The sequence below is a fragment of the Octodon degus genome, unplaced genomic scaffold (genome assembly GCF_000260255.1).
Source record: "Octodon degus isolate 3935 unplaced genomic scaffold, OctDeg1.0 scaffold00025, whole genome shotgun sequence".
Classification (NCBI taxonomy): domain Eukaryota; kingdom Metazoa; phylum Chordata; class Mammalia; order Rodentia; family Octodontidae; genus Octodon; species Octodon degus.
The window spans coordinates 9,675,605-9,702,999 of record NW_004524601.1 but is presented as its reverse complement, the minus strand read 5'-3'; the positions used below and the strand labels follow the sequence as shown (position 1 = coordinate 9,702,999).

Below are 27,395 nucleotides of genomic sequence, written 5' to 3'. Positions count from 1 at the left end.
CTCATAATTTCTCTCAGATATTTGAAAATAACAATTAATGATTGGAATTTTCACCTTGACTGACTTTGTATGCTGGTATCTATGATCTGAGCAACTACATCAAGGATAGCAATGTGTAATACAAAACCCATGGTTGTATAGCTCTCATCCTGGACTTCTAAATGTGTACTATTTCTAATGTCTTTTCAATTGGCATACACTCTTTAAAATATTTTTAAATGTTATTTATTTATTTATTTATTTATTTGTGTGTGTGTGTGTGTGTGGACAGTTCAGCCCACCAGGGGGCGGGGGCTGGCTGGCATGTGGTGCTGGGGGATTGAACTGCGGTGCCTGTGCTTTGCTAAGCTTGTTCTAAGTAGGTGCTTTAGACCACTGAGCCATCTCACCAGCCCCTTTAAAATATATTTCATTTTAGCTCCAGTAGCATTGTGCCTTTCAAAAGCACTTTGGAAAGGAATTGATCTTTGATGATTCTTCAGGAGGAGAGGAGAAGGTAGAAAATAAATTCCTCCTTCAGTTTCAGGTTTTAATTGGGGAGAGGTACAGATCCAGGGCCTTTGCACTGAACGGTATACCCAGATTCTACTTTCTTTAAATTGTTTTTTAGAGGTGGTATCTTATTGAGTTTCCTGGGCTTGGCTCAGACTTGTGATCTACTTGTGTTATCCTCCCACAGTGCTATTACATTTTAATATTTAGCTTCAAATTTAAAATAATCTTGGGCTTATTATAAACTTGCTGTCAGCTAAATTAATTGTCTCAGAACAAACTAGCATAATTACAGTTGGAAAGAAGCTACATATATATGTGTCATACCAAATGCTATAACATATTATAGGTAGATTAAATACTTATGTGGGTAAGGTAATTCGGTTGAACATACACATTTTATAAAACTTAGTACATTTTGTGACCTACATGAACAACTAGAGGTAGTTTACTATGAGTTTGGTTTAAATAATATATGATTTTTTTCCCTATAATAGAATGTTGTATATATAGGGAAAATGGTATTATAGAACTATAAACTCATTAATCAGTCAATAGCCATTTACTAAACTTACAGCCTATTCTAGATACTGAGACCAACAAAGCAAGTCTCAACGTTCTGTATTATAGTAGTAGTGATTAGTCTGTCTGGATTATGTACTTTGTATTTCTCATTTACCTCTATGTTTTCAAAATTTTTATAAAAATTTATCAATAAAGATGGGTTGCCTGACTAGAGAAAAAAATTAATAATGGATTTTTTAAAAGACAAGAAAGAAAGAAAGAAAGAAAGAAAGAAAGAAAGAAAGAAAGGAAGGAAGGAAGGAAGGAAGGGCAGGCCAGGGAGATAACTCAATAGACTAAGAACTTGCCTGGCAAGTCCAAGGGCCTGAGTTCAATCCCTGGTTCCACCAAAAAAAAAAAAATAAATAAATAAAAAATAATAATAATAATAATAACATAAATTAAAATAAAACAAAGAAAAACAAGAACCAGTATAACTTTGTGGTAGGAATTGCTGCTGGCTTGGTTGGAGCCCTTTTTTAAGACTCTGCTGTCATCCGTTTGCCCCTTTGCATCTGAGGCTGGGCTCTGCTGGCCCACAGGCACAGATAGCAGTGGGGGCTGCTTCAGCCTGCCTGCCCTCAGGCTGCTTCCTTTCGGCCTTGATCCTCTTGACTGAGTAAGTGGTTGCCTTTTTAAAGTCTTAATAGACCTGCTGGTGGTTCCTGGTAGATATTTAAATTGACAAAATAGAGAAAAACATGTTGTAGATTAGACAATAAAGAGATTCCAAGTTGAGGATGAAATTTGTTTTAGTACAAGGTTACTGACAATATTTAACAGTTACAGAATCTTGAGAAGGTAGAATCAGATAAATCTTAAAAGGTGAGTCACTCTTGATTTTGTAGGATAGCCCTAGTGTGTGATAACTTCCTTATTAACAAGTGATTTGGTACTTAACTAAAATTACTTAATTTTGATTTCTTTCCAAGAATTTTTATGTCAGTTAACATTTTTAAAAATGCTGTCAGACTGTGTATTAATTTTCAATTTGGGAAAATAGAGAAAAACATCATATATGTTCTAATCCTTTGGTTTTTCATGAGAAAAATGAGATTCAGAATGCTTGTTACTTTTTGTATTTATTGGCCATAAACTCTACTAGCTAACCAAAAATACAATAAATAAAACCAAGATGACTATTTTGAATAGTTTAGGCCTTGCAGAACGGTAAATGATTAATTTTATTCTAAAATTTTGCTTTAGAGATAAGACCATCCTGATTTTTATGAATTATGATTTTATTTATATTAAATGAAACATTTATGTATTGAGAAAATATAGAAATACTTACAGACTTTTAACTTTATTTTGAATATCCAGCTCACTGTTAATGAAGCAGCTGCTCAGCTCTGTGTGAAGGATAATGCCCTACTGACACGAAGAGATGAACTTTTTGCATTGGCTAGGCAGATTTCTCGAGAAGTCACCTATAAATATACTTACAGAACCACCAAGTAAGTGTTAACTGGACAGCAGTATGTTTACATTGCTTGATAGAAGGCAAGTTTGAAATATCCTACATTGATAGATAAATACGAATTGCTTCTTGGCCTTTTGGCTAAGGTCAAGTGATAGGTAAATATGCATTTATCTGAAAAGGTAAATATGTGATTATAATTCTGTAACAGTGTAGCACTAGACTTTTAAAAGCATGATTGTTAAGAGTGATTTTTACAATAATTTTTAAAACAGCCAAATAAAAATTGTACTTAGTAATTGGATGGAGAAGGTGGTATTGTAGTGCATGTATGCATTGTATAATATCTCAACCAGGTTAAACATATCTATCTCCTAAAATATTTACTATTTATTTGTGGTAAGAAAATCAAAACCCTTTGCTGGGTTTGTAGTACACACTACGTAGCAGTTATCTCCAGTTACTCTGCTCTGCAGTAGCACACTAGGACCTCTTAACAAAGCAGTGGTCCTTGTTCTCTTACCTTCCTTTCTTTTGGAAAGACATGGTTTTCTTAGTACTATGCCATTGCTCTTGTGTTAGTGTAAATAGATACTTTTCTCACACACACACTTTGGTTTGGAGTGCATGATGGGATTTAGACAGCCTTTATAGACACAGGATTTGTAAGCCCACTAGCTGTATGAACTTGTTGAACTGAAGAAATGAAGTAGTTACTTTTTCAAGGTGTTTTTAATCTGAGAGTAGCTGAAAGAGTGACCAGCATTTTAAGGGAAAGTTGGAAATATTTTTACTACTAGAAAATAGAACATGGAATGTGAGTTTGAAATATTAAAAATGTCATATTGAAAAGAATGGTGGCTTCAGAATCTACACACACAGTGCTGTTCGTCGCCTCCCTCCACCCTTCGGCCCTGGGCATACTCTATAGGTACTGCATCGTTTTCGTTCTATGCACACGCTTGTGCAGGGAGCCGTATTTCCAGCGCAGTCTCTTTTGTCTATGCCCCTGTTTCTGTGAGTAAGCATAAGTGGCCACTTCAACAGGAGCAACACTGTTTGTCGAAAAGTTACACCATGAGCACTCTTGCTGGGCCTAATAAAGAACAGTTTGCAGAGGATAGAACCTAGAAGTTTTCGCAGGTATCCCAGAAGAGCCTTGCACCTACTCAGGGTTAAAATTAGATGTTTGCTATCACTTGCTATTGTTTTCCCTTAACTCATAGCAGCTTCATTTTCTGGGCTGTCTCAGCAACTTCACATTTACAAACACACAATAAGCAGAAGTCAGAATGGGGTAAGAGTATGCAGCAACATGAGATTGTTTCTACATTTTTTTTTTTTTTTCTGGAATCGGGTAATCAAGAGCTGGTTCAGCTCATTTTTTTTCTTACTGTATAATAAATTTTCTGAGTACTTCATTTAGATGATTTTCTTTAATCAAATATGCATGTGTATAATTTAAGAAATACTCAGGGATTGCAGTGAAACTGCAGCTCCTGGGCTCTCACCTTCCCACTTCTCAGTTCCAGGCCTCAGAGGCACCCACCTTTGGAGCTGTGTCAGGGGCAAATTAAAACCTTGTGTTTACACTCCTGCCTCTTTTCCCCATTTGTCCCAGCATAGGTATTTCTTGTAAGTTTTTGTTTTTTACCCTTTCAGTTTTTGTTATATACATGTAAACAATAAAATATATATTCTCATTTTCACCCTTTTAAAAAATAAAAGCTTATAGCTTAGCTATGCTTTATTTTGCCTTTCTTTTACTTAGTAAATCTTGGCAATCTTTATATTAATGTATATACAGTGGCCCAGTTGATGGATATAGACTTATTTTTAGTCTTTTGTTATTGAAAATAATGCCACGATAAATATGGTACATAACATTTTGTTGATTCTAACATGTTCTTGTCCACATTCTAGCATGTCCCTGCCCCCAGTATTAGGGATCAAACTCAGGACCTTGCACTTGCCAGGCAGATGCTTATGTCTCTGAGCTGTCTCCCCGGTCTCTCTAGCATCTTTTATGCTGAGGTATAAATGACAGTTCAGGACTTACCATAGTTCAGTTGACATATGATGTACTTGTGTGTTGTAGAATTGATGGAGTGTCATTCAGTGTATGTGTTAGTTCCTCTGGAATTGATTTCTAGCTCAGAGATTTCTTAGTTAAAGGTAAGTACATCTATAGATACATAGATAAAATGCTTTTTTTTTTTTTTTTTTAAACAAGATCAGGGCTCTAAGCCCAGAACTATGGAGCCAAGCATGTAGACAAAATGCTTTTTTAATTTCATGTATGTAAATCTTGTGTTCATCTTAATGGTCAGTTTTGTTATTTTATCTTCAGTTGTTTCTACTGAACCATGAAGGGATATCTCCCTTGATGTCTTCCTTTTCTGTTTTAATGATAATCATGAAATATTTATTGAATGATTTCTGTATGGGGAGTTCTTAGGTTAGTGGCTGCTACCTTCTCAAGTTTTTCTGTTTTCTTTCTCTTAGGTCAAAATGTGGTGAAAGAGATGAATTATCCCCAAAGAGAATTAAAGTGGAGGTACAATTATAAGTAATATTTTTTTACAATAGTCTTGTTTGTTTCTATTTTAAGATCTTTAATAATAAAATCTTGGTAATGTAGATAAAAAAGTTGGTCTCATAAACTAGTAAAAAATTTTCATAATTTTAAAAGCAGTGCTGTAGAATTATATTAATCAGACTGATCAATGGAAATTTGTACTAGAAAACTAAGTTACTAACAGTTTATCACAGTTTGATTTGCAAATTAGTGTTGTTTTATTGGGTTTTTTTTTTAAACAGATTTAAGACTCTTTATTGGTTAAACAGTTCCTTTTAGCATCTCATTAGTCCTGTCATCAGAAACACTCACAAGAACTTTAACTTTTTTTAGCTGTCTGAGGGAAATGACAGTTTAGTCACTATAGATCAGGGAAACTTTACTGTAACTAAGGTCTCTTTGGGGACCATGGTTGAGACTGCTCAGATTTTAGGTTTACAAGTGGTAAGGTAGGAGTTGAGGAAGAAGGCTACATTGCTCAGGGCTCTCAGCACTGCGATAGTTTCAGACCTGCTGTCTCTTTTGAACACTCTTGAAATGTCCAGTCTGAGGGCTGGGAAGATAACTCAGTGGACTAAGTGCAGCACAAGGTCCTGAGTTCGATCCCTGGAACAACCTAAATAAATAAAATTTTAAAAGATGTCTGAGGCAAGGTGGAAATTTGAAGTCAGGTGGCTCCTTTCTCCCTTGGCAGTGCATGAGGGTTGGTACTCAGCCTCCTCATTACATAATTAAGTCACAGCAAATAAGTCATGATTAACTACCCTAAATGTCCATCACTATATCGTGGTTACTGTGTACATGTTTGTATGTGATAATCATTTCCTCAAACTAAAGCCACAGTTCTCACTTTTGAACTCTTTTTGCATTCTCTGAGAACAGTGATTTTTTTTTCTTTTATATATTTGGTAAGGGTCTCACTACACAACTCAGGTTCATAGTGATCCTCCTGTTTTCACCCTCCCCAGTGCTGGGATTAGAGGTGTGCACCGCCACGCCTAGTCTCTGGCTCAGCATGCCCAGGGGCATGGCCTAACTAGCAAGAGTTTTATCTTATTATCCAATGCTGGGTAAGAGAAGAATATGAGAATTTAGCTGTTCATAGCTTGCTGCTGCTCAAGGGGAAAGCAGCTGAACATGGAATTGTTGTGGCCCAAGACATCAGAGGAGTTAAAGGAAACAAATTACAACTTGTACCCAGTGGCCTGGAGGAACCCATGAGCTGCTAGCCAGCAATCCACATCTGTTTTTCACTAGTGGCCCTCGGTAAGATCATGTCAGGTTCCTCTCATTTAAGTTGCACTCTCCCTTTTTGTCCTGATGAAACATGGAGATTGTTGTCAGGGATAGTTTGAAAACTGTCATTGTTTCATATTTGGCTGTATTGCCTTTTTGACCCTCTCATAGCTCTGATCTGAACTTTAAGAAGATTGTTTCTTGAAACCATTATAGCATTTTTAGTTTCTTATTACAGGCCTAGAGTATTGAGTTATAACATTAGATACGAGTTATAGATCATGAATTATATAACAGTAGAAGTGAGTCTTATCTTCTACTCCAGACCGTTCAGTTCTGTGTAATCATTGCTTTTCCGAGTTCTCAAAGCCACTTGAACAGCTGTGGATCCAAAATTAAAATAATCAGTGTTTCTTTTTCTTCTAAACTTGTCTAAGTAAAACAAGTGTCTCATCAGCCTCACACTTCTTTAACAGTAGTAGTGTCTCAGTACTCCACTGCTTAAAGCTCGTTGAATTTGGCCCTTGATGCATTATTTTTTTATTTTTTGGCAGAACCAGGGATTGAACTTAGGCCCTTGCGCTTGCTGGCGGAGCGCTTATTCCCCTGAGCCATCTCCCGGCCCACTTGATGCATTTTGCTGTGAAATCTTTGTTGTGATATTTATCATTTCTTAGGGCTTGACGGACAAGTGAGAACTTCTCAGTTTGGAGACTCACTGCCCTTTCTAGCCAAAACCATTTGTTTGGTACAGTACTTAGCATTTTTTGAACATTTTGAGCCTCCTAGAAGTACTTAACAACTGCCACAGCATCACTGTAGCTTTGTAGACAACAAACTCTTGATTTTTGTTTCACCATATAGAAATATTAGCTTTGAATTTAAAATAGTGATTTACTTTTTAATGTTGGTTTTAAATTTTGTTTTTGCTTAGTTCTTAGTAAAGTACTTACGTATTGCAAGACATGAATATCTCTTCAATGTATATGTGTATAGGTATGTAGTTTAACTTTTTGAAAAATAGTCTTTGTATAAATCCTAGTCTAAATTTGTTTTGTTTTGTTTTGTTTTTGTATTTTAGGAAAGGGTCTACAGGGTATTCAGGGTCTCAGTACTTGATCAGACTCTTAGGGATTCTCCTGTTTATAGCCTACCAAGTGCTGGGATTAAAGGCACGTGCCACCATGCCCAGTCTCAATTGTCATCTCAGCATACTCTGAGGGCAGGGCCGGCCCAAGTGCCTGCTTGTAGGCGCTTTAATCAGCTGAGCTATTTGGCTAGTCCTTACCCTAAATTCTGTTAGGGTGTACTTAAGTAAAATTTTAGATACTAGAGCTGTTCTTTTGGTTCTGAAAGCTGACACTGAGGTAACTATTATTGGCTCTAAAGGGATTTTATTCCTTTAACACATTCCTGCCAGGTTGACCCACTAATGGTACCTGCATGTGTCCCTTCGGGTGGTTTGCACCACCCATACCTCCCAGTGAGACTGTCGTCCCATGCCACCTGATGGGACAGTCAGGTATGTACCACTGGTGGTTCAGGTCCTCCTGGCATGGAGGCCCTGGAATTACAGCCTAATTGGAAGGTGTTAAGACTCCACATATTAGCGCTTTGTTTATGTCTGCCCCCTGTGTGGCCACTGGACGAAGGGAGACTTTTGGGTGGGGGCTTGTACTAGGCAGAGCATCATTTGAGGTAGGATTTTAAAGGCGAGCAGAATTTCAAAAGGTAGGGATGCGGAGTGGGCATTAGGGTGGGGTTACAAATGTGGAGTAGTATGGGCAAAGGCAGGCAAGAATGCTGAACGTGACTGGAGAGCAGTAAGCAGAGTCATTTGTCTACAGATGTGACTACACAGCAGGCTTCACAGGCAGAGCTGGGAAGATTTTAGAGGTTTCTGAACATGCATCTTTAACTCTTCATTTAATATTTCTTTATGATTCTTAACATATTATTCTTTAAGGAAAGATGTAAACTTGTAACTCACTCTTAGTTACTAGGCTCAAGTTAGTGAGATGATTTCTTCCTCTTTCCTTTCATCTTTATTTTTTTAAAAGTCTGTTACAGCAGCCAGTGAACATCCTTGCCAAGTTACATAGTATGATGCCTGGTAGGTAGGACAGAAAGCATATCAAGATAATTTGACATGTAAGGAAAGAGGAATATCCTCTTATTTGACATTATCAGTACAATAGAGTATACTAATAAAAGTGTACTTTGTTCAAGCTCAGTAAGCTCTTTTCTCCATGCTCAATACTGTATTTCCCTGATCTATACATGAAGAGTTGGATGGAATAAAGTTTTAAAATACTTGTCTGATTTTTCTCCCTGGAAAGCAATATGCATGCAAGTGGTTCTGGCAAAAAGATAGTTACGCTGCTACTCATTGTTTTTTAAATATTAGTAAACATTGCATAGACGTTCTCAAAAGAATCTGTTGTCCTTAAGTAATGGTCATTCTTACAGGGTATATTAGACATAAAATCAGAGATTTTGAAATTCATTCCATTAATTCCTACAGTACATGATAGCCGCAGACAAAGAAAAGCCTGCTAGCTTGGGTAGGCCTTAGGGAAACCCCCAGCTGGAGAGAACTTCTAGTGGAAACACCTTTAACTCTGTATGTTAGTTAAGACCTGGGAACAGTTCTGCCCGATCACATGAAGAGTTTGAGTCCAGCTTTCAGGGAGAGCCTTCTTTCCTAATCAAGGTCTCCAAATCTTTTAGCTGTGCAGCAATGACTTTATTGACTGTTATGTGCCTATCACTGGTAGGTTGTGGCCCTATTATGAATTGCTGAATTATTATGATGGTCATCTAATATGGCTGAAGCCCTTAAAACAACAGCTTATCTTCCCAGAGACCACCTCCCCCTTCTTCTCCGACTCAGCCCAGGGTGCGGTTTCCTTTTACTTTTTCCACACCTCCGGGAAGACTCCAATCAGCCCCTTAGATAATTCTAAATATCCCCCTCAAACTCCACTGCTAACAAAAGACCATAAAAACCCCAGCTTTCTTTGTCTCAGGCCAGAGGATCTACCTGACCCATCTGCCCTTGATCCTCTCTGTCTTTGAAGTTAATAAAGGCTTCTTTTATCTTTCCTGTCTTTTTAGTGTGCCTCTGAAAAACCTAGCAGTCACTTCTAGGCATTTTGAGTTCATTATCACAGACCTGGTTCTACAATATTTAGAAGCATTATGATTTACATTTTATAGCCAAGGTAGACAGAAAGGCCCAGTAACTTGTTGAAGTTGCCACATTGCTGTCCAGTCCCAGGCCAGGATTTCCAGTGTGTGAGTCACTTCTAAACTTCAGACCAGTACCACCCTTCTGGCCGCTGATGAGTATTCACCAACAACCTTAGTTGTGAAGAAAACACTGTTGGTGCTGTACCTTTCTTCCTCTGCGTGGGGCACAAAGGGCAAAGGATGCCCAGGACTGTGGTCTTGAGGAAGGGTAAGAGTGGCAGCTATTTTCCAATCCAAAGAAGCTAGTAAACACCTGTAAGTTTTGAGTAGAGAATTTAAGTGTGAATTGCAAAGTGTATTTATATGTTATATTATTAGTAATATGCTAATTGTTTATAATGAGTAAAAATAGAGTTCTGGGAAGGTAGAATAAATTAAGAAAAATTAGTGTGATGTATTTATACCTGTCTGTGACAGGATATATTTAAGAGGGTTTGACAGCTCTTTCAAGGAGATGAAAAACAAAGAGCCAAAAGACATTAATGAAAAGTAGATTCCATTGGCTTAAACCCTATTATAACCTCCAGTGTTACAAGGAACATCTGTTGCTGCTTGTGACTCGTGTGTAAGTTTCTTTCACTCTGAATTTGCTGGCAGTGAGGCAGAGGTAGATGACAGCTTTCTTATCCTGTGAGGTTGGGGCTGCAAAGCAGGTAGAGACAACTGGGTGACAGAGGAGAAATGTAATAGAGCTCAGAAAGCCGGGGGACTAGAGTGTGAAGAAAGACATAGAGGAAACATCTGCTAGCAGTTCCAGTGGGGTGGGAGTATGGTTTGAGCAAGAGGGAGGAAAGAGGGTCAGAGTATCCACCTACGCTGTTGCTGAGCTTGTTGAAGAGAAACCTGGGCTAATCTGATGTGGACTGGTCCCTTCTGGCTCAGAAAAACAGAAGCGTTACACTCTACTATTCATATAGAAAGTGGGAGTAGAAAAAAGGAAAATGCACAGGTGGGGTTGAGAACATCTGCTACAACAAGTCATTTAAAGACAGCTAAACAGTGCCTTTAAAGCAGCTTGCTGGTGTTTAGCAAAAAAGATGCGGGGAGTGGGGGAGGAGATCAGTGGATGAGAACAATGAGGTCACGATCAGTATCCCGCCCCACAGCTTTCGTTTTCGTAGTGTGCAAACCCAGAGTCTCGTCAGCAAGGGAACACTGTGATTAATGGCCACAGCCAAGAATATGGCACAGAGATAAATTGCTCATAGCCTGGTATTGCTGGTGTTAACAGACAGAGCTTAAGAGACGCATAGCAGAAGTCCTGCATCAGACTGAATGTGAAAGAAACCAGTTTCTGGGAATGTTCTCACTTTTTTTTTATTTTGGATAGCTTATACCTGTTTTGTGTCTCACGGGGTGATAGCTACTTTGATAGGTGTTTTCAGGTGAACAGTGCAGCAGAGAAACAGGCAGAAGGAAAAAGGGAAAGGGCTTTATTATCTTTGTGGATGCAGGAGAGAATGTGGGGAAGAGGAATTTTCCCTCTCTCCATTGGAGCCAAGGGACGCTGAGGCTTTTATGGCTTTCTGCCAAGGGTGGGTTTGGAGGAGGGAGCCGACTGGGGGTCTTCCCTGAGGTGGTGGGAAGGGTGGAAGTCTTGGCTACGTTGCAGAAGGGGGAGGTGGTCTTGGGAAGATGGGCTTTGTTTTAAGGGCATTGGCCATATTAGGTGACCACCATAATGATTTTAGTAATTCATATTAGGGCGAGACCCTATCATACTTGATCTTAGTTTTCCCATCCTCAGTGAGCTATGGAGACGGGGAGAAAAATAAAGATGACTGCTGTACTCAGTTGCGGAAAGAAACCAAATTTCTTGGTTATCATTGTTTATTACTTATTGTAAGCTCTAATTTATCCTAATTAATAATCCAGAATAAATTTTGACACACAGAGTTGGAAGTTCTCACCATGCAGTGTTTCCATGGGTGAATAATCCTATTGGTGGTGACACCAGATATTTCTATGACATGATTTACCATTTGTATTGCTTTCCTTTTAAGCCCACAAATCTCTTCTAGGCAGATGAAATGTAGTATAATCCCCATTTAAAAATTGGGAACACTGGAAATAATGAGGTTAACTTTCTTTCCCAAGACCATAGAACTGGTTCCTAACATAAGCAGACTAACAAACTCCTTCACAACAGTACTGAGAAGTTGAGACGCGCTTGGGTTCTCACTGAACTTGTCCATTCAGAGCTCCCCGATGAGCCAGTAACTCTAGTCTGGGCCTCCAGCCCTGACTTTACACCTAGCTCCAAACTCAGGTACCCTCTTACCTGACCTGGTACCCAGAGTCTCACCGGCCTGTGTGCTCAACATGTCCAGGAGCAAGGTCGTCAGTGTTTGGGCCCCTCCCCAACACTGGCTCATACTTCCATATTATAGCAGGTGTCCCCCCCGAAATTCCTGGGTGCCCAGGCTTGGGAGTTCTTTTCATTTCTCTGTTACGTCTGTATCTGTCGAGGACAGATCCACCATTCTCCTTTACCACAGCTCTTTAACCTATCTCTTTGTTGCCACCATATACCCCCATCATGTTCAGATTGGCCTTTCTGGAATACAGATCTGGTCTGTGTCTTTTCTGAGACCTTTATAGCTCCATTTGAATGTAAGATAAAACCTAAAATCCTTCATATAGTCTGAGATCTCACAAAGCCTGGGCTTGTGTTTTGAATTTTTCTACTCATTTCCTCTTTGGAAGTCCATAGTATTCCCTATTTAATATCTATTGTTTTGTAGCCTGGGGAATGGAGCCTGTTCTTTTTGCTCCAGGCCCTTCTGTCAGCCTCCTTTGTGTAAGGAAACAGTATTTCTCCACCTCCCAGGACTTCCTGCCCACTAGGCTTTGCTGTGTCCTGGGTGCCTTGTCTGTTGCCCTCGCTGGTCTGCATTTACCGTGACCACAGAAGGCGTGTCGTTTGTTTCCCTTTCATCACCATGTGGATAAGTGTGTGAAGCAGTTAGGTGACATTTTTGTTGAATGAATAAACACATTTCCAGATTTCCGATGTGCTTTTCACTAAGACAGTTTCCCACTAATATACTCATTATTCTTTTGATTTATTTAATGTTCAGTATCTGGGGCCGGGGAGATGGCTCAGTGCAATAAGCGCTTCCCTGACAAGCGCAAGGGCCTGAGTTCAATCCCCAGTTCCGCAAAAAAAAAAAAAAAGAGTATCTGAGTATCTAGTTCCTACTCTGTCTGAATATTCATACTATGTAAGTATCCCTGAAATTTATCCTTTTCCTTTGTCTGATAAGCTGCTTATCACTTCCTGCTTTATGCTTGATTAAATCTGGTAGATTTGGATTCAGATATTCAGTATTAGTAACATTTATTGGGTAATTTCTGCATGCTAAAAACTATGCTAAGTATTTTTTATGATATGATGCTTTTACATTCCTAAACTGATTCTGTAAGTTACCTGTGTACAGTTGTGCCCCTTTTACAGAAAACAGGTAAAAGTAGTAGAATTGGGTTTCAAATTAAGTGTAAGTAATAGTGTTGAAGCCAGTTCTTATGAAAGACAGACTCTACGAAAAATGCCTGTTTCATGAAGTAGTTACTGTAGTCCTGTACATTGAGCATGGGCTTGGAAGCCACTGTCTGTAGTTGCGAAATGACAGAAAGAGTGGAAACTAAGAGTTGTTTCTGAAGAGGAGGAATGAGAGAATACATGTAAAATGCAGAATTGCCTCTGGTGACCCATGCCTGTGACTCCAGCACTCTGGAGGGTGGCTGCAGAGAGATCACAAGTTTGAGCCAAGCCTGAGCAAGTTAACTCGGTGAGAGCCTGCCTCTAAAATAAAGAAAGGGCTATAGATACAGCTTGTTGTAAAAGCCCATGGGCTAGTGTGGTTAGCTGAAATATTGTGTAACCACTGACAGTGATCAAGTTGCTTTCCACTATAAAACATGAGGAAGATTGTATTTTTCATTATTTTTATTTATGTTTTTACAGAAGTTAGTGTAGAACATAAAATATTTGTACCACAAGAGATTGAAAGGAAATTTTATATATTAAAATCTTACCTGTGATTATTTAAATAGTGGGATAAAGGTGGTTTTCTTACTTATTTTCTGAGTTTTATGAACACAGGTATTCTCTCTTTTGCAAACTAAATATTAAGAACTCATTCTTTGACTCCCAGGATGGCTTTCCAGACTTCCAGGATTCCATGCAAACACTCTTCCAGCAGGCAAGAGCGAAGAGTGAAGAACTCGCAGCTCTTAGTTCACAGGTAACAAGCTAGCAGCTATTACCTTATACAATCTGTAAGTTAAAACGTAAGTAACTGCTTCACCCAGTTTCAGGTTTAGAATTTTGAGAACTGTATTTATTTCTGGTTGTTTTAAAAATGTCCTGTGACCCACAGCTGAGTCAGCGTGGTAGCATGAACGAGTTGGTTTGGTTTGGTTCATGAATGGAATCTGATCGGTGGTCCTTATTTGTTCTTTATAGTTTGGCAGACAGGAAGGAGCAGTACTATCAGGAGAGCAGCCATGTTGGCTGTGCCTGTGCATAATAATAGAACTCGGAGGTCAGATATACTGGTTCTCAATAAAATACGAATACACTGTACGTATTCATTTATTTAAATTTATATGTACTGAAAAATTGTTGATATGTACTTTCAAGTACTTTGCCATTAAATTATCTGTGTATGAACACTGAAACATTTAAAAAGTCCTTTCTGCAAACATTTTCTTTTGGAAAGCACTGAAAGTTTCATTTCTATTGATTCTTCCTAGTGACTTGCTTTTATTCAAATTTATTTATTTTTATTTTTTATTTTTTTTCAAAGTTTTATTGATAAACAGCACTGAGACAGTTTCAAATCAAATCGGAAGTTTTATTCAAATTTAGTACTGCAAAGTTTATGAAAACTACTTTTCCCCCCCAGAAGTGCTTAACTGAAATGTTATCAGTTAACTAGTTACAAGTTCAAATGAAGTAAATTTAGGGTTACTTTTGATTTGGTTTATGTATATCTAGAAAAATAGCACGAGCATTTATCTTATGTATTCAGTGAGTTAAGACATTACCTGTTGGTTTGTAATATTGTGATTCATGACGTCTTGTACCAATTTCATGTAGCAGCTTTTATGCACCACTCTTACGTAACAGCAGTGATCATATCTTTGCATTTTAACTATTATCTCCTGGCAAAATACCATGGGTACACTGCTTTGAATATTACAGACCAGTAATTTAGAGTAGTGCATAGACCTTTATTTATATGTCACCTCACTACTTATTTTAAAATATGCCCTTTCTGATTGGTTGGAAAATACCACGGTTTCGTTCTGCAATGCAGACAAAGATCCCCTTTGGCATTGATGTTTTTCTGCATAATTTGTATTGTTTAATTTTAGTAGGAGATGTGTTTGTCTTCTTCTTCTAGACAACTATTTTACACCTTATTCCTTCCCAAACATACTGTCATCCTATCAGAGCCTGTGTGGTGCCAAATTCTAAAATAAAAATGCCAAGATTTCACCCGTGTGTTAGAAACAGTTCATAGCAGATGTTGCTGTTTCTCTTAGGTTCCTTTTTAAAATCCTTTAAAGCTCACGATACCTTGGCAAACACAGCTAAGGTTCCATTGCCTTTGAGCTGGGATGGAATATGCTTCATCGTATTGAGAAGAAACCTTTTTCTTTTGTACAGAATCCAGCATTTTCTGTTTTAACATGATACAGACCTTTATTCATATTTATAGAACCAGATATACCACATGAAATGTGAACTAATTTTAATGAATACTAAATATATTTACTAGAGTCTGAAATTGGCATCTTTAAACCATTTAAAATGTAGAATGTTTTATAGTTACTGATTTTATTTTTGCTTTACTTACCAGCCTGAAAAGGTGATGGCAAAGCAGATGGAGTTCCTGTGCGCGCAAGCTGGCTACGAGAGACTGCAGCACGCAGAGAGGAGGCTGTCTGCCGGGCTGTACCGGCAGGGCTCCGAGGAGCACAGCCCCAACGGGCTGCCTGCGGAGAGCTCCGAAGGCCCAGGTAGCTTGCAGGCCTGTGCCCCTCGGCGCCTTCCAGAGAGAAATGGAAAGGATTGCTAACTTTTAAATCTTGATCTTTTGTAGACATTTTAAGTTCTCTGAAAATTAATTTTAAATTGCTTCCTTTCTTAAGAAAAGGAAAGAATACATCCTGAAAATTCTAATATGTAAACCTTATAATGTTATTATTCCTATTCCTATACAGTAGTTGGCACATGAGCTGGAATGGTGGTACAGTGTGAGTCGGACAGGTCATTCTGTGTGTGTGTGTGTAGATTGAACCCAGGGTCTAAACATAGGAGAGGTAGGTGTTTTAGCCACTAAGCTATACCTCCAGTCCTGGTCCTTTTTTTATGGTGGGGGCAGTACTTGGAATTGAACTCAGGACCTTGCACTCGTCAGGCAAACAGGGTGCTGCTGAGCTGTATCCCTCACCCTCCCTGGTCATTTTAAAGAGATCAAACCTTCATATTTCTTATAAACTTCAAAAATAACCTTATCTAGTGAGACCCTGTAGACCTTATAGACCCTGTAGACCTTGTACTAAGTACATTTTTAAAAAGTCATATCTGAAAAAAAAATATCTGAAATTTGTAATTGTCATTTCTGTAGAGAATATTATACTTGCTCCTAATTATGACAAAGCTTCCAAACTCAGGTTCAGAAAGCTGTGTTATTTTATGACTATTTTCACTATTTGGAAAATTACTTTTCTCATGTCTTCACATAAAGAAAATGTGAAATCCTCCTTCCCCCTTGTCCAGCACATGTGATGGTTCAGGAGTGTCTCTGGGTGCAGGTGCTCACTGGCCCTGCGGGCGCAGCAGGGAGTGACGCACGCCTGCCCAGCAGAGCTCACGCACTCGCAAGGGTGGGCAGCGGCAGGGGTGGGCAGCGGCAGGGGTGTGCCTGTGGCCTCCAGCCTCAGACGGTGACTCAGTATGTGGCAAAAACAGGAAGTTCACCCTGTCTTTTTATATAATTCCCGTGTGTTGATACAGAATGGCTACTGTTGTCAGGAAGGCTTCCTTCTAAGCCAGAATACCATCATAGCAAGGGTTCTCCAGCACAGAGTGTAGCACTAACCTTGTCAGCACACCAGAGGACTGGAGGAGGAGAAGATTGTTCCTTTTTAAAATAGTATGGGAGCTTTTTGGTTGAGGTCTTGTTTAACTTCTCCAGTCACCTTTTACAGTTGAGAAGTGAAGGCAATTATGATAGTTTTGTTGACTCTGGACTTCAGGATAACTTAGTGTGGGGTAGCAGCTTGCTCATTTGATAGATTTGGGTACGTGACAGGTAAGATGATTTTGTGTACAAGGCATTGTTACTGTATCTGCGCTTTTTTTTTTATAGGTTTTGGTTTAAGTTTTTTTTTTTTTTTTTTTTAATCTGTAATTGGCTTGAAGCTATCTCTCTCTGCCTAGTATTTGTTACTGTACCGTTAATGACATACATGCCTTGGTGAAATAGTTGTCCTAGTAAGAAAATGCCTGGAGAGAAAATGTACCGTACCTTGAAGTTGGAATGCTTATTAGAATTCTCTTTTGTTTAGTTTATTTTTAACTGTAAAAATGTCCAAGTAGAATTAGGTATCTTGGAAGTATTGTAAAATGACTTGCCATTTTCCTCCTAAATTATTATTTTAAAAGGGTTTGTTCTCACTGTTACTTAAATTCTTCAGTGCCTGTTGACTTCATTTTTTTTTTCCCCCAAAGAAATGTTCAGGCAATTTGTGAAAACATTCTAAAGAGAAGTTCTAGTGTGTTTTTAGTATTATTCATACGTATTTTTTTCTTTTTCACCAGGAGAAAGACCTTTGAATCTCCGAATACCTAATTTACCAAACAGGCAGCCTCATCATTTTATGGTGGATGGGGAGCTGAGTAGACTTTACTCTGGTGAGGCCAAGTCTCACTCATCAGGTGAGACTGTGTGTATGAGCAGAGTGAAATTTGAAGAAAGCATCTTTCAGTTCTTTTCTCCTACTACTGCTGTCCCTTTTTGCTCCCAGGCCCCACCTATCATCAGAACAGTGTCACTAGCCAGCTCCTCCTCCCCCCTTGCGAATTACAGATTGCCTTAACATTGGCCAGTCTTTTTTATAACAAAGTGTGCCAGGGAGTGATAGGGAAAACTCAGAAGTTTGAGTTTATTTTCATTTGCTATTACTTGAATGGTGACTTTCAAACTGAATGCTGAGTGGCTGCTTTGCACTAGGCTGGTGTGCCCTTTCCTGGTAGTAACCTAATATAAAATTGGTGGACTTTATATTTGCTCTTATACTAAGAACATCTTGTGTAACAAAGTCTAAACTTTTGATGCAGATGTGTTTTGGCAGGGGTCATAGTCATATTCTAGAAGTAAGTTTCATAAAAAGAGACGCAGTTTCTAATTGGGTATTTATGTATTTTTTTCAAATTGAGTTAAGCAAAACATTAGATCAGCACCGTTCAAAAGAAAAAATTAGGCTCATATTGAAGTTAACTTAGGAGTTACTTAGTGTCAGTAATTTTATAGATGAGGAAGCCCAAGAACAGATAAACTATTAAAAACATTAGAATTAACCTTTATATGTGATAAAGTGAGTGATATAATTTACCAGAAAAAGAGTTAATAAGAGTATGTCTTTTTCTGTTTTTTGTTCAGACTTCAATTAGTAGATGCTGAGAAGTCCAAAGTTCTAAACAGTTAGTGCTATGACTTTCACTTGCTATTTCTTACTTACTTTTAGCTGATTTAAGACTGTCAAGGTTAAGAAATTGAAAATTACTCTAAAATAATGATGTATTTGTCTCGTTTTTTATAATATGAAAAAGTAATATATTTTTTTAAAGTTCTTTAAAAAGTAACACTAAAGCTTTCCACCAATGTAAATTTCTTTGATGTTTATAAAAGAATTCTGCAATTATGTTGCTTGTTTCTTTCTTTTTTTTTTTGGTGGAACCCAGGATTGAACTCAGGCCCTTGCGCTTGCCAGGGAAGCGCTTATTCCACTGAGCCATCTCCCCGGCCCCTTTGCTTGTTTCTTATCATATGAGCATAATTTGCACCTCTATTATGAAGTATGATCAAAATATCTAGTGAATATTTTTAAACTTAAAAAAAATTATAGTAAAAGACACATGGCTGTTAATCACGTTCAGAAGATTCCCCCTCACTTTGAACATACTTGGCCAGTTTCTGAAGCAGTCCTGGAAGTCCTTTTTCATGAGTGACTTTACAGAGTGTGATTAAAAAAAATACAGTAAGCACCACTGCAGAGGGCTATCCTAATGAAAAGGCTGGTACAAGCATGACCATCTGTCTTCACCCACAGCCTTCACTGGATGTGGCATAGTGTGACTTCTAGTTCATCCTCAAACTAAAGTGACCAGGAAATGCAAGGCACTCATGAAAGAAGACTTCTAGAATTGCTTCAGAAAGTGGCAAGGAGGATGGGATAGGTGTGTTTGAAGCAAGCAGGAGGATTTTGAAGGGAATTAATGGCCATATGTCTTTTACTATAACAGATTTAAATATTCACCATATTTTTCACCACACCTGGCACAAAGATACAGTTTAGATAGGGTTTTATAAAAGCAGAACAAAAGAATACCTCTTTTTTTTTTTTTTTTGGCGGAACCGAGGATTGAACTCAGGCCCTTGTGCTTGCCAGGCAAGTGCTTATTATACTGAGCCATCTCCCCGGCCCAAGAATACCTCTTAAAAAGCCTTTCGTTGAGCCAGGGAGATAGCTCAGTAGAATAAGTGCTTGCCTGGCAAATGCAGGGTCCTGAGTTCAATCCCCTTTTGACTACTTCTAAAAAAGTCAAGTAGAGCAATTCAGGCTCCATATAGTGCAAACAGTGGCCCAGATCTCAGCACTTATACTTGATTGAATAACCTTAATTTAATCACAGTTACTTAATTCTCCCTCCCTCATTGCTTCATCTGTAAGATGTTAATAATTTTTTACGTTTGTATGTAGTTAGGGTTAAATCGAATAGTGTATATAAACTATGACTGACAAGAGCTCAGTAAGTGGTAGCTTCTATTTTTTTTATTATGTACAATTTAAAATCCCTTTCTGTATTGAGAGACTGGATTCATAAACTGAGCTACTTAATTTCAAGTAAAGTATTTATAACTACTTTGGAGGAATCTATGTTTCTGTGTATGTGTGTCTGTCTGTATACGTATCTCCTGGTATGTTGTAGTGCTTCATATAATGATTACATTTGTATGAGGTTGAGATCACTAAGCACTTACAACTCTGTAGACGGATTTCTTATGAAAGTAGAGTCTTTGTTTTTTCCCTTAGTGTATCATAGCTAGAGGAACTTTTAAAAATAGTTCCATGCTTAAGGGGACTGGGGAGATAGCTCAGTAGAATAAGCAGTTGCCTGGTGGGCATGTGTTCAGTCCCCGGTTCCACCAAAAAAAAAAAAAAAGTCTATATAAAAATAGTTCCATGCTTAAACATCAAAGATACTTTCCTGTCTCATTTCTTCTTTTAAACAATAACAGTTCAATATATTTTTATTTTGTATTAAGCATTTTCTAAAAACAGTATTTTTATATATGTTCATTGTTTTGTGTTCATCTCATCAGTTGATTCTCATGATATTTTATGTAGTAATGTCATTTCATAGAGGAGGACACTAAGGCTTCGGAAAGACATGACTTGCTCAGAGATATATAGTTAATAACTGCCATTGTTGAAATTTAAATGCAAGTGTTAACCACAATTCTATAGACAGATTTTTATATACAACTTCAGAATTATTAAATAGTTGGGTTTTTTTTAAGTTTTGTAGTTCATTGATCTAAAATATCAACATATATCTGTTTTCTTTTTTATGCAGAGAGTCTTGGGATTTTAAAAGACTACCCTCACTCAGCTTTCACTTTGGAAAAGAAAGTCATCAAAACGGAGCCTGAGGACTCGAGATAGCTGGGTTCCTACACTCTTCTCTGGAAATGGCATCAGATTTAAGGATAATGCTCCATCGTAGAAATAAGCCTTAATAACCAGTGTTGCCTCATTCAGCTCAAACAGATTTCATAGCCAAAGCATAAGGACTTATTCATTAGTCTGTGGAAACCAAGAAGACAAAATAGCAGCCCCAAAGGAGAAAATCAAGAAAGTGCTGCAGCCTGTAACAAATACTGACCCATTCACATTCCTGTGTAAGTCGCTATATGTGGAAAGGCTTACAAGTTAATATTGTAAGCATTCATTATTTAAGAATGTAAGATGTATTTGTGTAATTTATAAACTTAAAATCTAGATGTCCAGACCTGTTTGGTTGGTCTAGTGGATGTGGATACAGTTTATTTTACTTGAAATTTTTGTTGTCTACTTTAAGTGTATTTAGCGTAAATATTATTATACGTCAGAGTTTAGGATCTTTGCAGTCAAAAAAGAAAGTTTAAGTGACGTTGTTATTGGCAAGGTTGCAGTGACTAGAAAAATACTCAGTTTAAGCTAAGGAAAATATTTTGTGTTTAATATTTGATAAAACTGATTTTGTTTAATAGGAAATGGGTGGCATTTATTCAGTAATGTAGTTTTCACTGGTTTAATTAGTGCACATTTATACAATGTTGAAGGAAAGATAAAAAAGAGAATAGAAAATACATCTTACTTAGTTGACCCAGATTGGACTCTATTATAGCTGCTTATGGTGCAACAAAGAGAAGGCTACTACTTGGACAGAGAACTTGAAACAAATGCCTCGATTTAATGTTGGTATTTCAGAATGTGCTAAATAGATTAAGACATAGTATGTTAACTTTAAATGTGACAAAGACGGTAACGTCACAAAGCTATAAGAGATTCTGTGTTCTGTATCCAGCAGTCCTCCCTGTGCAGGAGCCGCAGAGACACAGTAGCTCCTGCAGGACATCTGCTGCCAGGACGTCACAGGTGTGCACTTCCCCTTGTCCGTGTGGCAGACATGGTTTCATGGAACTTCAGTTAACAGCTATAGCTCAATATTTATTTATAATTTCATTTTTTTATACCTCCCAGGTTTTTGAATGTTTTTTTTCTATAAAATGTATTCAATTTGGCAGTATGTGTTAAATTTCCCCTGGTCAATTAGTGAAGTATGTGCATATATATTTTTTCTATATATATATATGAAGATATAGATAGATGTTAATATACTGACATAATTATGAGAATTTCACATTTGAATTCATAGTGGTACAAAAACAAATCCAACATCTGCCAATATACACCTTTCTCCTGCTGGTTTAAGAAAAGATATTTGACAGTTTACGTAATTCCTACGGATCTACCTAACCACTTATTGCCAAGAAGAGTGTATAAGTGTGTGTATGTCTTTAGTTCTGCTTCAGATCATAACTGGGTAATAAATACTAAGTCATAATGTGTTATATTGAAATTCATCAACCCACTGTTAAATGTCTGCTCTGTGGTCTCTGATCACTGTCACATATATACTTGCTTTTTCATTTTGGTACATAGGAGAGCTTTACAGTAGAAACACCAGTAAACAACTTTTATACTATTAAAAGGCGTTTTTCTCTTGCTGAACGTTTTAATTGTACCATAGCATTTTTCCCACTGAAGAAGTTTCTTGTGAACTTTGCGACTTTGTTGCTAGCTTAAAGTTAATTATTGTGGTTGTATCATTCACTGTATGTAAAGTGTAGTATGCGTACGATTTAAATAGAATGTTGTTTTTTAATATTAGCCATAGCACTGGTTAGTATCTCAGTAGTTTCATGAAACGTTTTCTGTATTCTAATCTATTTTGAGAAATTTTGTGGTCTTTTTTTTAAATTGTGTCTTATAGTTCAAGTTTGTAGATTTTAATAAGAAACAGTTTTTAAAGATGCAATAAACTTCCAACTACTATTTATCCATCTGTCACGGACCCACAAACTGCATCTTTAAGTCATAAGTAAGTTTCCTTAAGTATCATACTTCTCTATCTTTCAAGCTTAGTGGTGAGGAAGCACAAGAAAAATTTCAGTAGAATACAGTTTTTATTTTGTAAACACTAATGTATTAAACTTGCTATACATTAAAGCAAATAATATATATTTTTATTTGAAATGTATATATGAATTGGATGCTATAACTAGTTGATGTTTTTCATTGTGTTAGAGGTATTTTCACTAAACAAGGTCAATTGGTTACCTCAGTATTCCAGCCAATATAGCCCAAGGGACCATTTCCCCGAGTCTGTTATACTTTATTGTGTGAAGTCTGCATTTTTGTGGCTCTCAAAGCTGTTGGTGAGGTGGGATGAGTGCACTTGCTTTCTGTGGCAATAAAGATTTTCTTTGCCTCACACATTTATGTTGATAGCACTTTCTGCAGTGGCTTTCCGTAGTGGGCCATAGCAGCCTACTCTGCCTTCTTCTGTATTTGACGGTTTGGGCTGGGGAGGAGCCTCGACACGGGAGCTTATGTCTTACCTGCGACTAAGGATGACCGGGAGCTCCCTTCGTATCTGAAGTTACTTGGCAAGTGGTCCTCAGTTGGCTGTTTGATTTGCTACAGAGAGAAGTTAGCTTACATTGTTCGAATTTACTCAAAATTTATAAAGACATCTTAAAACATCTCCATTGTTTCTAAATAAATAGGAACATTAGGATTTAACATTTATAATACGTGTCTCAGGTACTTTTCACTCATTGCTGGGGCAAAATACCTGACACCCAAAATTAAGGAAGGAAAGTTTATTTAGCACACAGTTAGTGGAGGTTTCAGGTCGTACTTGGCTGGCTCCAAAGCAAAGCGGCACATGGCAGAGGGCAGCCGTTCATGGTGGCAGAAAACAGCAAAGAGCAGAAGGAGGAGCCGCGGCTGCAGCAGCTGGCAAGCCTCTCCCACCTTCTTACATTATAAGCAGGCCATCCTGGCTTGGGAGTGGAGAACTCACACATGTCCATGCCCTCCTCTTGCATAGGATGAGGATGTTTACAAAATAAGAGCCCTGGCTCCTGCTGAGTCACTTAATTAAACTTTTAAACTGCTCAAGTTGACACAGTGTATCAGCCAGTACAATGCTATATCTATAGATGTGTGTTCTGATTCAGCCTTAGTATTACAGTGCAGGATAGGAGAGAAGAGTGCAAAAATGTAAGCTATGACTCTGCCCTTTGTGAACTTGGGGTCAAGTTGCCCATACAAAATACAAACTTCAGTGTTACAAAATGAGGACGAATAGGGACTGACATCTCAGTACATGCTGTGTCATATGGTCTTTGTGGGAGGGCACTTCACAAGGAGGGAAGCCCATTTAGTGAGAGGGACAGGAATTACCATGTGAGCTGGGTAGCAGGCCATAGAGGTGTAGCATATGTTGCTTTGAGCCCGCCTTTAGAAAAAAATTTTCTCATGTCCTTAGTTAATAAAACAACCTAAGTAGAAGCTGTAGAGTTGGATGACTGTGAGGCCCCTAGCACCTGCTGTGCTTTACAATTACAGTTGACAATATCGAAGGCTCGTGACTAGTGTGCACGGGAGTTCCCAAGCATGTGGTTCCCTCACTCTGCTACTCAGATGCTCATGGATTATTGACGAGACACTGATTTTGCTTACACTTCCACCTCACATTGCATTGAGTCATCAAAAGAAAGTAAACCAACATGTTAAGTTAATGAAACCAAGAGCGCTGCCTCGTCTAGGAAACTGAATTCAAGAGTAAATGGCTGAAGTGAGAACTGAGTGCACAGTTTGGGTTTGGAGGAACTTGAAATATTTAGCCAAATATGATAGTTTCTGCTTAACTAAAAACCACCTGATGGTCTAGCTGCATGGGTGGCATTTTCAGGCAGTCCAAGCTAACTTGTTATCTGCAAGCTCCTCACAAATAAAATTCAAAAGTGGGCCTCCAAAGTTAATAAAATGATGTTCCAATACCTTCACATTTTTATTGGAGACAAATTAATCTCAAAAAAACTCAGTGTTAACTATAGCATCCATTTTAAAGACTTTTTTTCTGTATTTAGTACAGGGTCTACAGGTTCTTACTACACAGATCAGACTCATAGTGATCCTCCTGTTTTTTAGCCTCCCAAGCACTGGGATTATAGGCACGCAACACCATGCCCAGTTTCGATTGCTGTGTCAGCATGCCCCAGGGACGGGGACGGCATGGCCCAGCCTCTGTGTCGGCCTAAGCAGTGAAGACAATTGTTGTCTTCATGGAAATGAAGAAAGATATTAAATGCAGGGGCTAAGATTTTTCTGAGTATTTAGTAGTTAAATCTATAAAACTGCCAGGCCTGGTGGCATATGACTGTAGGCCCAGCACTTGAGATGCTGAGGCATGAGAATTGCTGTCAGTTCCAGGCCAGCATGAGCTACATAGTTCAAAACCAGGTTGAACTACATAGCAAAACTCTCTGTCTCTCAAAAAAAATTAAACTTATTCTTTGGCTTTTGTTTCTGTTGACCTATGAAAATGGAATTTTAAAAATGAAAGGTTTTATTTGGTCCAAAATTAAGTTCATAACCGACTCATTAAATTTCCAACCTCAGAAAAATCAGATTGCTTTTACTGTGTATGAAGTTTTAGCGAATTTTTAAAATGTTTCTTTTTTAATGTATTTGTCACAGGGTCTCACTACGCTGCTCAGACTTGTAGTGATTTCCTGTTTTCAGCCTCCCCAGTGCTGAAATTACAGGTGCGCACCACCACGTCTGGTCTAACAATCATTTTTTAAAGAACTATGAATAATGATTGGTCCTATCACAAAATTGGTTCATTCAGGTCCTTTATTCCTTCATATTCTTCCCATCCATGAGGGGCACACCGTGGTGCAGTATTTAGACAACATTGTGTTGCATTTTGGGTCTCCAGCCATGTCACCTTTTCTAGTCACAACTTCCAGGATTGTCACTGTGACAGCAAAGGGATTTTATTCTAAAGGATTACCCTGATAATGGTAAAGGCCTGATTCTACCAGTTCAGTTTCAACCAAAAGGAATTTTCATGACATTTTTGTAACAATTGGTTAGGACCTTCAAGGAGCACCAGAAATGAATCATAAAACACTGAATTTTAGTTTTTAGTTCAGTGTGCATATGAAATGCTTATAGTCATTTTACATTCTCTTTTAAATTTTAAAATATTTTGTTGACAAATTGAGAATGTTCCAGGGTACAAGATTGGATATAGGTATGCATTGTATACTGGTTACCACAAATTGAGACATTTCATTGAAAAATTGCCTCCTAATTTTGGTTGACTTCATAGTTAATGCACCATAATTACTTGCTTCATTAAACTTTCAGGAAGGTATTTAACATATTCTACTTATAGCATAGTTCTGTACTGGTGTAAATTGAAAGAAATCTAAAGAGCTACAATGATAAAATTCCAGAATTTTTTTCTTTACAGCTGTCATATACTTAAGCTTTTCATTGTACCGTCTCATAATCTCAAGACATAGAATTAGTTGAATGCTCCCATCAAAATGTATCACAAAATGCAGGTTCAGGTATGGCATTGCTTTCAGGTGGCCACGCCATCTAAATGTTACCAATCATAAACCCACAGATTTTCTCCCATCAGTTTAGGAAGCGGGGCGAATTTTGTGAGTGTCCTAATAGCCTGAACAGTAAGTAATGGTATAAATTAGAATGTGCTTCGTATTTACACATTCTGAAACCTTATGAGTCATCTTAGCATGAAAAATTTGCACCTCATAAATTTGTTTAAAGTACCGTGTTCAGCGCCCACACACAATCCTAAGCAAGCAAGGCCATTGTCTTAGAACTCTCACAGGCACCCGGTATTGGCAGGTCACTTAGGCTTGAGTGTGTAGGAAGATATTTCAGTAGTGCATACGTAGGTGGAATCTTACTGGTAACTGGCTCAGCAGCGGCGTTTTGCAATTTTCTGAGACTACCATATTCAAGTGTGAACTGTTAAACTGACATCTGGGGTCTACCTCCATACCCTGCCTGCTGTTATTCTTCCCAGAAAACAAAAGATTTCTTTGGTAGTGTGTTCTCACACTGTAAGCTGTCCAGAGTCTCATTATTTTAGGTAATGTTTTCCCTCAAATACATACCTGCCACGCTTGTGTTCCTAACAACACAGAAGGAGATTTTCCATGAAGTTAAAATTGGCTCATTCTTTTCCATTCTGAATTCAGTTGGTATTTCTATCATTCGATGATGCCCGCTTATTGATTGTGTGGCTTTCCTGTATGAACTAGCTCTCGAATTGCACCATTTCTTTTTTTTACTGAAGAGAAAGTAACGAAACTGTATAGTGAGATAGGTATATCACAGGTATAGCTAAGTACCTTACTCCCATTCTTAAAGGACAGTGTCTCAGTTCCTCTTCTTGTTGCTGGGACAGATACCTGATACCCAAAAGGAAGGAAGGAAAGGTTTATTTAGCTCACAGTTACTGGAGGCTTCGGGCCGTACTCAACTGGCTCCAAGGCAGAGCAGCACATGACAGAGCAACCTTTCATGGCAGTGGCAAAGAGCAAGAGAGCAAAGGGAGTGGCAGCAGCCCAGGCAGCTAGCTAGCAACTAATCCCTACTTACACTGTAATGCAAATTACCTGCCCCAGGGCAGGTGCGGCACCCATACCCGCAGTAATCAGTCACAGGCGTCAGAAGCCACCCCATGACTGCATGAGGCATTGGGGGGACACCTAGACACAAACCAGAACAGTTTCTACGTACAGGTGAAATAATTGGAGGTTACCTAATTTTATTCAAAGAACAATATTAATATATTTAACATTTGCAAGTGAGAAAAGAATCCCATTTCCTAAGATTTTAAGAATGTATATGATAGTTGGGTTGTAGGAGGTAAGTCACTTCTTTCTGTGG

General features: G+C 38.2%; 1 protein-coding gene across 2 annotated transcripts in view; it reads left to right on the top strand.

The window, feature by feature from the left end:
* Nab1 (NGFI-A binding protein 1) overlaps nt 1-22,881 on the top strand; it is a 32,839-nt gene extending 9,958 nt beyond the window's left edge. Inside the window, exons 2-7 of one of the 2 annotated variants that reach the window (XM_004628617.2) lie at nt 2,380-2,513; nt 4,982-5,033; nt 13,700-13,789; nt 15,413-15,572; nt 17,380-17,496; nt 20,419-22,881. In XM_004628617.2, the coding sequence (XP_004628674.1) occupies nt 2,380-2,513; nt 4,982-5,033; nt 13,700-13,789; nt 15,413-15,572; nt 17,380-17,496; nt 20,419-20,507 (642 nt within the window). In that variant the 3' untranslated portion in view covers nt 20,508-22,881. Of the gene's footprint in view, nt 1-2,379; nt 2,514-4,981; nt 5,034-13,699; nt 13,790-15,409; nt 15,573-17,379; nt 17,497-20,418 lie in introns of both variants that reach the window. The other variant, XM_023712384.1, reaches the window with a different exon arrangement.
* The last annotated feature ends 4,514 nt before the right edge of the window (nt 22,882-27,395 follow it).